This window comes from Pinus tabuliformis, chromosome 5_2, assembly GCF_031772625.1.
Source record: "Pinus tabuliformis cultivar Carrire ecotype Pingquan chromosome 5_2, CPIR1, whole genome shotgun sequence".
NCBI classification, from domain to species: Eukaryota; Viridiplantae; Streptophyta; class Pinopsida; order Pinales; family Pinaceae; genus Pinus; species Pinus tabuliformis.
Genome location: NC_142306.1, coordinates 828,428,609 through 828,441,738, shown reverse-complemented (window position 1 = coordinate 828,441,738; position 13,130 = coordinate 828,428,609). Strand labels below are relative to the sequence as shown.

Sequence of the window (13,130 nt, the reverse complement as noted above, 5' to 3'; positions counted from 1 at the left end):
TCCCATGGTCATCCGAAAGATTTCCCCCTTGGTTTCCTTGGACCTACAGTAGTCCCGGTATTTGGTATTGAAAGCTTGCTGCATCTGAGCCCAAGTGGTGATACTGTTCCCAGGTAAGCCCATGAACCAGCGTAATGCTACATCCTTAAGGGTTGAGGGGAAGAGTTTCAGCTTCTGCTTATCTTCAGTATAATCATAGGTTCGACAAAGGACAACAAACTCAAACAGGAAGGTATCAGGATCTTCAGTAGTTAGTCCATGGAAGTGAGGTAAAACAGAAGGGCTTATGTTCTTCATTTTCATGTCTCCATTGGTCTCTCGGATGGGGAAGGCACCTTCTATTCTCTCATCTTCTCCCCTATTGTCAGCCATAGCTTCAGATGGAATGGTCTCTAACTCTTCTTCTGCTATAGGATCTTCGTATATGTCAGGAGGTTCGCCTATAGGTTCTTCTGGATCACTGTCACCAAAGAAGAGAGAAGGGTGACTCAGTGATGTGGTGGGGGTGTTGGGTAAGAATTTGCCTGTTTTATCTCGATTCCTACGAGGCATGAAATGGAAAGACTTTTGATTGCTTTTGTTTTTTTTTCTCTGGTACCTGCAAAAACTGAAACAGATTGATCTACAGCTAACTATCTTGCTGAAATGAAAATGCAGAATTGAAATGAAAGCAGGAAAGAACTAATCTACTTTGCTCAAATGAAATTGCAGGAATTGAAATGCTAGTCTACGCTTGCAGAATTGAAATGCTAATCTACGCTTGCAAAAATGAAATTGCGGAATTGAAATGTTAATCTATGAAAGCAGGAAAGGTCTATGCTACTTTTGCAGAAAGGAAATTGCAGAATGGAAATGAAATAAACTACTTAGTAGAAGGCGAGAGTAGGAAAAGTAGAAGAAAAGCAACAATCACTAATACTCTGACGCTTCCCCGGCAACGGCGCCAAAAAGATGGTGGGCTCCAGTATTGTAGCAATAATGCTACAACTCCTGGAGCTTCCTTCTCTAATTTTATCAACCCGGTAGTTCGTAACAAACTTGGAAGCGACGGTGCTGTATGCACAAGTACTAGCTCTTGTCGCAGCTGTCACTTGGTCAGCTGGCACAAGTCCGCTAGGGCTCAAGCCAACTTCTATGAGCTCTCAGAAGAAGCTTTTTAACCGATGAACGAAAGCTATCTCAAAGGAAATTAACCTACTGTAGGAAGGAACTGAAAGCCAACAAGAATCACAAACCCTAGCAAACCCTAATTCTACCAGCTAGTCCTACTGATGCAAAGGTGGGAATGCAAACTACTGAAAGAGATGCCATTACTTCTAGGAAGGTGAGATGCATGTGTCTAGACTACTTTGATCTAAAGAAAACATATTTTTGTATTTTTGTTCAAGTCGTTGGAATAATTATGCATGTGCTTCTAACTGGGTCTTGACTGTGCAGGGATAGATCAAGGGGAGGAATGCTTGGAAGAGGTCAGGAAGGCTCAGAGAGGGTCTAAGGAGTCCCTAACATCCTTTTAGAGAAGTTCACAAAGTTTAGATGCCTAGCAACCCTGTTCATGAGCTTCTACAAGAAGTCTGCAGGGGTTCTACAGGATGTTCAGGATTTCTACAGGAAGTTCAGTAATTCCTACAGGATGTTCTACAATCGGATTTTTGGGTGATGGATGAGTGGAAGAGGCTGCATGGATGGATAAGGAGGTAGGAGAGGGGTTTGTAGTGACTTAGGGACAGAGAGATGAGATGAAGAGGGGGTGTGCAAAGCTGGTTGGTCTAAAGGAGGGTAGAGGGAATGGAAGGCCGAAAAGGTAGAATAACGTGGGTAATAGAAGAGTTGGGAGGCAAGTGGTCTAACTGGGAGATGAGTAGATGGCCTAGGCACGGCTTAGAAGGATAAGGGAGTGAGGGAGTAGTACTGCACAGTGTAAACGAAACAAATCATCCACGTCCTGCACATAACCGAAATTTCATCAACCTATTCTAACTGTTTTAATAAAACCAAAGAACAACAACGTTATTTCTAAGGAAAATCATGCATGGTACTGAAGCAAAGAATCATTCCACAAGATCTGAGCGCATGGACACCTCTACAAACGAAAATACTGCATCAAAGATTGCATGAACATGTAAAACAATGTTTTTGGTGGGTGGCACTGTCTGCAATTCCAGTCCCTAAACAGAGGTGAAAGTGAGTGTGTAGTCAACCCTTTTTGGAACTCTTATTAACTCCAATCTCCTTACTCTATTCTAAACTACTGAAGCAACTCTGTTCATAAAACTAACCTACTTAACCACACCAAGAAATTCAACTCAGCAAACTGCGTTTCCAAATGCATGTAAAGGAAAAGAAATACAATGCTGAAAGAAAGATAACAATACAAAGGAAGGAGGCCTTAGGCTCTCAGGTTGGGCCCAACCCCGAGAGCTATGGCTCCTTTAAGAACTCAGAACTGAACTCAAATCTGCCTGCTTTTCATTAAAAGATAACAATCATAAGTCAAATAACATGCCACTAATGGCTTACAAAAGAGCAAACCAGAGCTATCAGCTCGTAGTTCAGAATATGCAACAAGGTTCCAAAAGTCCTCTTCGAAGGCTACAGCCCTATCATTTATACATCTTGAGGCCCCAAGCTGGCCTCCTAAATCAGTGGGGCTTGGCTGACCAAACTAAGAGTGATCTGCTGCTTCCTCAAAATCCGTTTGGCTGCCTTCTAACTCGGTGGTGGTGACTGTTGGAGCTCGGAGTTGGGGGTGAAGATCACGAGGAAGGCCATTCAATGCTGTGGACAACCTTCCTACAAAATCTCAATCCCATCTTGGCTGTCTCCTAGCCCTCATCTGCGTGGTTTTGCTCCATTAAATGTCAAAAAACCTGAAATAAGCACGTGTTAGCCACCTAGGAATAGTGACTGCCCTCATTCGTACAAATGACATAAATATACTAAAAAATGATGCATAAGTTATGAAAAATGAAGGGTTGAGCAAGGGTAGTTAGGCCAAATGAGCCCAAAATGTTACCAAATTTGGGGCTCATCAGAAAGCTGAGTCCTCCAATTTAGTCTCCTGGATGAGGAGGATGTCTGAGGATTCTAATCGTGTTAGGCTGTGCATTGCTTCTTCCTTAGCTGAGGTACCCATCCCCCTACAGTTCCAGGAGATTATTTTCATCATTTATTTCTGCCTTGGGGGGATCCCTTAGAGCCCTGAGTTTGAATCCTTGTCACCTTCGGGGTTTTGGCTAGAAGCTTCTCTAGTGTTGGCTGGCTGCCCTGGAGCTTGTCCTTATAGGTTTCCTGTTCTCTTTTCTCTTTTGCAGATTTGCGCCCTCGAGTAGATCTTCTGGGAGAAGACTGGGATTCCCCGATTTCCCCTTCTTCCTCTGATTCTTCAGACTCTTGGGTTTCATCCTCTTCTTCAATAGCCTTTTCTTTGGAGGGTTTTGGGCTTTTGATGGAGGGAGAGGCTTTGGGGGGAGAGGTCTCCTTTGGCACTTCTGTCTCATGTGTGTTCATGATCTCGGATCCGAGGATTTCGAATTTATTCCCTTGATTTTCCCTGACTGATTTTTGTGCTATTCCCTCTTGGTGGGTTTTGGCACCCCCATTTGTATTCTTCTTGTGAGAGGTTTTGGATCGCTTTGCCTGGTTCCATCCCTCATCCTTTCCTTTTTCTTCCACTCCTTTAGTCGGGCAGTCCCTGGGAAAGTGCCCGTAGACATGGCACTTCCGGCATTTGAATGGCAGCTGCTCATAGTCCAGTTTCTGAATGTGGATCCAGGGACCTACCACTATTTTGACGGCTTTCGGCAGTCCGACTTCCAGATCTACCTCCACACAGATTCTGGCACAGTCATACTGGTCCTTACTGTTGGCCTTGTCTATGAATTTTCCCAGAGTATTTCCGATATGCTTCAAAGAGTCCCAATTCTAGCAGTGGACAGGGAGATTTGGGAGCCTCACCCACACCGGGACTGCTGTGGGCACATCCATCGCCGGATCGAAATCTGGGGTCCATTTGTTTAAGTACAGCCCTTGGGGGCCCATGAAATAGGGGCCGTTCCTGAAAATTAAATCTTTGTCTTCTTTTGCAGAGAATTCAAACAAGAAGTAGCCTCTCCCGAGGAAGTAAGAGGTTACCTTGTTTTGGATCAGAGGTGCCCAGTTCCTGGCAACCCAGCTCTCGGTCGTCTTCGGTGAAGGCCAGAGTCCTGTAAACTGTCCTACCAGAGCCCGATCTGCCAGCGAGAGGGCTACTTGAATTGGTCCTTCCGGCGGAAGAGCGATCTCTGGAATATCTTCCAGTCTTTTCACAAACTTCGCTGATTCCATGCTTTTCTTCTTCGGCAGGGAGGCTAGGAGGGTTTTAAAGGCCTCAGCTGCAGAGATTGGTGGCTCCTCCATGGCGGTCCAATTCTAGCCAGGGCGGCCGCAGCCTGGAGCCAGGCTCTCGGCGGACCCCCACACGCGCAGAATTCGGGTCTAGCAGACTTCCACGCAGGCTCCCGATAAGGTCTTCAGTGGCACCCACGCAGGCTCAGAGAGCGTGAGGTGCTAGCGCGCACGCAGGTTCGGCTCCCGCGAAGTGCGGACTTCGCAGGTCACTGCAAAACCCTAGTAGAGCTCCTTCTTCTTGAAACATTACCATTCAGGAGATCATATTTACATAGATAAAGGAGATGCTAGACAATCTTTATAGGAGGGAGGAATCTTCATTACATCGTGAGGCCTAAAAAAAATAGAAACCCCATTAAAAATACAGAGGTTTGTACACACTCGTGCTTTTTATAAGTGATTAAAAAATTTACAATGAAGATGATGAATTTATATTACGGTATTTTTTTTTTCATTTATCCATCCACTATCGCCTATGACATACCAGACCGTAAAAGGCAACTCATTCATCTGGCTGCAACAAATAGTTACCATTCTTTCAAAATGTTAGGAGAACATATTTACACAGTAAAAGGAGATGCTAGACAACCCTTATAGGAGGGAGGAATCTTCATTACCTCATGAGGCCTAAAAACAATAGAAACCCCATTAAAAATACAGAGGTTTGTACAGAGTGGTGCTTTTTATAAGTGATCCCCAGTTATGCTAGTTAAATAAAAACATCTGAGACATATATTTTTGGTCTTGGTATCAACCATATCAGAGATTGATATATTTCCCCGATTTCCAATTTAACTATGTTGGTATTAAATTCATGTAAGTTTAATTACATTCAGAGTGTTAAGCTATTAATATGTTATAAAGAATTGAATTTGGGTGAAGAGGATAATAATCATTCTTGCCCAAACATCTGAAATAAATCTAATTAACTCCAATATATTCCAACTAAATCTAATTGACTCCAATATATTCAAACTTTTATGTTAACAAACTCAAACTCAATTCTGGAGTTTCAAATCGGTTGCCCCAGTAAAATTAACCAGTATTTAAAACCTCCCTGGCCCGTTAATATGAATTTGTGATATATTCACATTAGGATTCTGGAGTTTCAAATCTGTTTTCCCAATAAAATTAACAAGGCTTTAAAACCTCCCGGATCAGCTAATATGGATTTGTGATATATATACACATTACTATAGATTCATAGTAGTTCAAATTTAATTTGGTGTTCCCATTAAAATTAACAAGGATTTAAAACCTCCCTCGTTAGTTAATACGAATCTGTGATATCTTCAGACTAGGATAGATGCTTATTAGTACAAATAGAAGCTTCAAATCTGTGCAGATACCAATATCAATTCTGGAGTTTCAAATCTGTTCTCCGAATCAAAATTAACAAGCATTTAAAACCTCTCTAATTAGTTAATATGGATCTGCCATATTCACTCTAGGATCTGCATTAATCCAGATCTAATCTGGATATTTAATATTTCCAGCGGTTAAAAACTTATCCAGATACCAATCTTAGTATGGAGTTTCAAATCTGTTGTCCCCATTAAAATTAACATTAACCAGGATTCAAAACCTTCCAACTTTATTAACATGGGTATGTGATATAAGAGTATGCAAGATGGACACATTAATTTATATGAAGTGGAAACATTAAATTTGTTGCACTCTCAAATATTATTCAATAAGCATTGACATCTGCATTTTGGGATTTGTATTTCTTTTTAACTTATTATTCAATAAACATTGACATCTGCATTTTGGGTTTTCTATTTCTCTTTAAATCAATTAATGTATTAAGAATGGATATATTACATTTTAAAAGTTGGTTTCCACATGGGCAAGTACTCGTTGATTAACCTGGAAATTAGAGTATGCAACATGTAGAACTTTATTTTCTATATAAAGTTAAGAGTATGCGACATGTAAACTTCAGTTTTTAAATAAGTTAGAGTATCGACATGGACACTAATTTATTTATTTATTATTAGTATGCAATATGTATACAATATATTTATTTATTATGAGTATGTAACAATGGTTAGTTTAAAATATTATTAATTTTTTAGATTAATTTAATATTAAAATACATTTAATATATTTTAAAATTTCAATTTTTAATAAAAATAAGTTAATTAATAAGTATTATACAAATTGTTTTATATTAAAAAAAAGAAAAATTTGACTTTCTATTATTATAAGGATTGAGTTGGATTTGAGATGTTTTATTTAGGATATTTACACAATTGTTATGGATAATTAAAAAAAAATATTGTTATAAAAAATAAAATCAAAACAGAGTGAAATTGGGAGGTGGGTTCGAAAATTGACTTTTTATTATTATAAGTATTGAGTTGGATTTGAGATGTTTTATTTAAGATATTCACACAATTGTTATGAGTAATTAAAAAAATGTTATTGTGAAATAGAGATTAAAAAAAATCAAAACAGAGTGAAATGGATAAGATCTAAATACTTCTTGAATAAGAAATTTGTATTATTTGAATAAGAAATGTGATACTGAATATATATTATTCAAACAGAAAGTACGATAGAGTATGCACATTAATTTATATGAAGTGGAAACATTAAATTTGTTGCACTCTCCAATATTATTCAATAAACATAGTTTGAAAGTACGATAGAGTATGCACATTAATTTATATGAAGTGGAAACATTAAATTTGTTGCACTCTCCAATATTATTCAATAAACATTGACATCTGCATTTTGGGTTTTGTATTTCTTTTTAATTTATTATTCAATAAACATTGACATCTGCATTTTGGGTTTTGTATTTTTTTTTAACTTATTATTCAATGAACATTGGCATCTGCATTTTGGGTTTTGTATTTCTTTTTAAATCAATTAATGTATTAAGAATGGATGTATTACATTTTAAAAGTTGGTTTCCACATGGGCAAGTACTCATTGATTAACCTGGAAATTAGAGTATTCAATATGGAGAACTTTATTTTCTATATAAAGTTAAGAGTATGCGACATGTAAACTTCAATTTTTATATAAAGTTAAGAGTATGCGACATGTAAACTTCAATTTTTAAAGAAGTTAGAGTATCAACATGAACACTTATTTATTATTAGTATGTAATATGTATACAATCAATTTATTTATTTATTATGAGTATGCAACAATTGTTAATTTAAAATATTATTAATTTTTTATTAAAATATATTTAATATATTTTAAAATTTCAATTTTCAACAAAAATAAGTTAACTGATAAGTATTATACAAATTGAAATTTTGACTTTCTATTATTATAAGGATTGAGTTGGATTTGAGATATTTTATTTATCACACAATTGTTATGGATAATTAAAAAAATATTATTATAAAAAATAAAATCAAAATAGAGTGAAAGTGGGAGGTGGGTATTAAAATTGACTTTTTATTATTATAAGTATTGAGTTGGATTTCAGATGTTTTATTTAAAATATTTACACAATTGTTATGAGTAATTAAAAAACGTGTTATTATGAAATAGAGATTAACAAAAATCAAAACCGAGTGAAATAGATAAGATTTAAATACTTCTTGAATAAGAAATTTGTATTATTTTAAAAAATAAAAATGAAAAATAGTTATTTAAATGGCACATTCTACACAAATATATTAGATATCATTTTCAAAATATATATATATATATATATATATATATATATATATATATATATAAAATATATTAATTCATAAAAAATAAGTTCAATAATTTTATTTATAAAATATTTAAATAAAATAATTATTTTAAAATTACTTTTAATTTTTCTTATTAATATAATTTTTCCTTTCTAAAATATATATCCAACCTTTTTCCACCTCAATTTTTTTTCCCATAAATTATATTAATCTTAATATATCAAATATATTATTTTAAAACCATTTTTATCAATAATATATGTAAGTGTAATTGTGATATTTTAAACTATAATTTTAAAATAATTGATATTTATTTTAAAATATTTATAAATAAATAATAAATTAAAAATAAAATTAATTTTAAAAATATTTATAAATAAATAATAAACTAAAAATAAATTAATTTTAAAAATATTTATAAATAAAAAATAAGAGTATGTTTCATGTAAGAATTTAGGGAATATTTTAAAATTTAAAATTTGATGGGGTCAATCAATTTTTTGATTTTATTTTTTCCATCAAATTTTAGAATATTTTTTAAATTTTCAATTACGAAAACAGTTAACCAATATTAAAATGTATAGTATTATTATTTTTTTAATTGAAAAAATAGTAATTGGAATACCTGCTCTCGTCGTGCCCGTAATTTTGATCACAAAACTTGTGGGAATCAAACATCCACTTTTAAAAGTTAGACCACAACCTCTTAATATTTTTTTTTTTAAATTCATTTAATTAACCAATATTAAAAATACACAATGTTATTCAAACTCTCAGTTAAAAAAACAAAAACTTTAATTAGTTTACTTGACCAATATTAAAATGTATATAATGTTCTTAGCCAAACTCTTGGTAAAGGAAAACACTGTTATTAGTTCACATAACAACGTACTTTGATCTCTTTACCTCTCACTTGTCCCTCAGTTCTGGGTTGATAGCTTTACCTCTCTCTTGTCACTCAGTTTTGGCTGTTTTAGATTACAGTTTACCACAATGGCTTTGTCACTCAGTTTTGGCTGTTTTAGATTACAGTTTACCACAATGGCTTTACCTCTCAGTTCTAAGCTGATGGCTTTACCTGTCACTTATCCCTTTGTTTTGGCTCTTTTACATAACAGTTTACCTCAATGGCCTTACCTCTCACTTGCCACTCAGCCCTAGCTCATAAGACTGGACTTTTCCTTCAACTAAAATTTGAACAACATCATGCACTTTGCCTCTCAATTTTGACCCATAAATTGGAATTTTTCATTATGAAGTTTCTCCAATTTAAATTCTAACCCAGGAAACTTAAATTATCCTTTACCCAGAGTTTGAGCAACAACACTCAACTTCCCCATTAACACATCCCTCCCCTGTCTGCGATACTTCCATTTCTCGATGTAAAAATATATAATAACAATTTTTCTCTTGGGCAGGGACTGAAACGCCTCTAGATGAGACTACAACATACGACGAGAGACGACGCAACGAGGTATTCATGAAGGACAGCATACCAGTCTGGATCGCAGTATCTGGGTACACAATCCTAGCTGCCATATCCAGTGTGGCAATACCCTACATTTTTCCTCACACAATGAGATGGTACTACGTCCTAACTGCTTATGTGTTTGCCCCAATTCTGGCATTCTGCAACGCGTATGGCACAGGCCTAACAGATCAGAACTTGGCCTACAATTACTCCAAGGCAGCGTTGTTCGTGTTCGCAGCGTGGGCAGGGAAGGACAACGGAGGAGTCCTGGTGGGCCTCGTTGCCTGCGGAGTCATGAAATCCATCCTGGCCAGCGCCTCAGACCTGATGCACGATTTCAAAACAGGGTACCTCACGCTTTCATCTCCGAGGTCCATGTTCGTGAGCCAGGTGATCGGGGCTGCCATGGGCTGCATCGTGGCTCCTCTAACTTTCTGGCTTTTCTACATCTCCTTCGATGTGGGAAACCCCAATGGCCAATATAAGGCGCCCTATGCTCTGGTTTACAGAAACATGGCCATTCTGGGCGTGGAGGGCTTCGGTGCTCTGCCAGCCCATTGCTTGCAGATCTGCTACGGTGCTTTTGCTTTTGCTTTCCTGATCAACGGGGTCAGAGACGGGGTGCCCAAGCATGTTTCTCAGTACATTCCCCTGCCCATGGCCATGGCTATTCCATTCCCTGTGGGAGCCTACTTTGCCATCGATATGTGTGTGGGGACTGCCATTGTGTTTGTGTGGCAGCAACTCAACCGTAGAAGCGCAGACATGTTTGTTCCTTCAGTGGCCTCTGGATTGATGTGTGGAGATGGCATTTGGATCCTTCCAGCTTCTGTCCTTGCTCTCACCAAAGTGAAGCCTCCCATGTGCATGAAATTTCTCTCAAGCACATGACTTGCAGATCTCTTGAATTCTCTGAAAAAGAATGTAGCAGCCAAGCAATTTCACTGTCACATGGCTGGAACTCTTTGAAAGAGAATGGAACTGGTGGGCAATTTCACTGTTACAGATGGATGGTCCTTTTAACCAAATGACCAAATCAGGGCTCCATGCTATGATTAAAATAATCTCTTAACTTCGATCCATCATACCTGCAGAGTGATGAAAGTGCTCTTTCAAAAAGTTGTTTCACTCTCATGTTAAGGATCGAGTTAAGATTCGGCATGGTGATTAATTAAAAGAAATAAAGGAGATACAACCTTTTTGGTCTAAACTATGTTGATATTGAAAATTAAATTAAATAAATGAGTTGTTTGTTATGATCGGTTTTTGTATTTGTTGTTATATATATATTTTAAAGTAAACAACTTTTTCAATTTTACTTGAATTATGCTTTTATAGTTTACAAGGATATAAGCAAATATGATGTAACTGGTTAGGAACATGTGTTATATGGTAAGAGGTTAGAAACATCTGTTTTATTTAAGAGGTTATATGTTCAAATTTAGAAAAGGTAAAGGTCAGAAACATGTGTTTTATTGTAGAAGAAGGGTATAGGTCCAAATCCAAAGAGGGTTGTAGTATGCATGCTTTCATATACTTTATTACTCAAATTAATATGCAAAAGTAGGTCTCTTGTTCCATTAACAAGAGGTTTCATTCATTAATCTAATGTCTAGCTTAGTACTGATTTCAAAAGTAAATTATTATTATTTATTTATAATATTTGTGTGTGTATATATATATATATATATTTCTTTCCAAATAAGTAATTCATCTAGTTTATTAAAGAAAATAGGAGTACAAATACATAAGAATCATGGTTGCTTGAATCTAGCAAAGCACAAACAAAGTCTTTCACAAAAATTACAACCAATCTGCTCTTAAAATGTCCGCTAGTTGGAGATAACACTGAGCAGGAGTGGACTAAGGCTCACAATTTAAAAAAAGCAAAATATCATATTAGAGTAAAAAACAGGATTGTAAATGACATAAACAGAGTCCCATACAAATGATGGATAAAAATACAGATGAAAATCTAGGGGCTATCGACCATCCGAATCAACTGCAAATCGCAATGAATTTGAAAGGACCCTCTCCTTTTCAACTGGAAGCCATTTCATTCTTCAAAAAAGACCTTGCCTTCCTTCTTTTGAAGAGTTTTTTGTAGGTCAACTTGATTGTTCCATTCTCTTAAGATGTGGTGAAAAGGTAAAGGTTGAAAGAGGTCCTTAAGGTGCAAGATATGGTTTAACCAATAGCTTGAGGAAAGTACCCACAAGTGGCCCTTCCGCTACAACCAATCCACCACACACTTAGAGTCCCCAGAGATGTGAAGCCATGGAATTTTCAAAGAAGTTGCCACAAAAAGAATGACCCAAGTAGCTGTCAGTTCAACTTTCGTATTTGAGTTTGCACCCAAGCTTAAATAAATATTTAAAATAAAATAAAAATATTTATTTTTAAAGTAATTACAAATTGTGTTTTCAAAGATTATGTATTGGTTTAACTATTTTATAAATATTGGAGGTTAAGGATTTGTATAATACTTTATAATATCTATAATGAAGTAATTTATTTTTAATTTTCTTAGTTGAGGTTAATATATATTTAATTTTGATTTTAGAGATTGTGTATTGGTTTAGCTAGAGGTTAAGTATTGATTTAATTATTTTATATATATTACAAGTTCAAATCCAAAGAGGGTCGGAGTTTGCATAACTCCATACACTTTAGCAACCAAATAACTGTAGAAGTGGGTTCCTTGTCCCATTAACAAGAGATTTCATTCACCAATTTAGTGTCTAGCTTTGTCAAGTAACGGTAGAGTGAGTGGTTGAGGTGGGTTGTTATTTGTAATTTTTTTATTAAAGGAATTGACAACTGGACTGGTTTGGACGCTCCTCTAGCAAAAGGTCAATTACATCTACCACTATAACCCTAACCCCTAGCTGCCTACATATACCCCTCCACAAACGTGGGTAATTTGGGGGGACCTGAATGGGTAACTTTTTCAGGCAACATTTTAATTTTACATCGTAAGGCATTCCCCTTTGAGAAGAACTCCCTCAGCTGTCACTTTGTACTGGCCTGCAACACTGGATCCAACGTTAGACGATTGAAAAATTGTTCGTCGTTGGATCCTACCACCAATTCTTAATTGAATTATGAACCAACTGATTATGTTCAACCATTATCAACCAACTGCTTTTGTTCAACTGTTATCAACTGACTTCATGCTCGTCTAGCTTTTCAACTTCTTCAACAGCCGGGGTTTCCATTTTCTCTTCAATAGGAGGTTCAAGCATGCTTGGAACCGACTCCTCGACTTTTCAATTTCGGAATTTGTCACTTTACACATGAATATATTCTATTTTCCCATATCATCTGTGCCTGAAGAGAAGTTAACAAATGAAATGAATGATTTGAATGACGTCCACAAGGCTGAGCAGCCTAAGGGACCCACAAAACAACAACCCTAACTCATCTTCATATTCCTTTTGATGTCAGATCTTCTGCTATGAGTCCTGACTAGAAGGCTAGAAATTTGATTAGTATTATCTTTGTCAAATGGATGGTGCATGTTGTCAACCTTTAGATTGTTTTCATATTCAATGCGAATATCCTTATATGCTGCACACTCCATGACAAAGTGCCATTATGTC

General features: G+C 36.2%; 1 protein-coding gene across 1 annotated transcript in view; it reads left to right on the top strand.

The window, feature by feature from the left end:
- LOC149161874 (metal-nicotianamine transporter YSL2-like) overlaps positions 1-10,784 on the top strand; it is a 31,090-nt gene extending 20,306 nt beyond the window's left edge. The window contains exon 8 of the mRNA XM_089437070.1: positions 9,476-10,784. Coding sequence (XP_089293196.1) covers positions 9,476-10,419 — 944 coding nt within the window. The 3' untranslated portion in view covers positions 10,420-10,784. The remainder of the gene's footprint in view (positions 1-9,475) is intronic.
- The last annotated feature ends 2,346 nt before the right edge of the window (positions 10,785-13,130 follow it).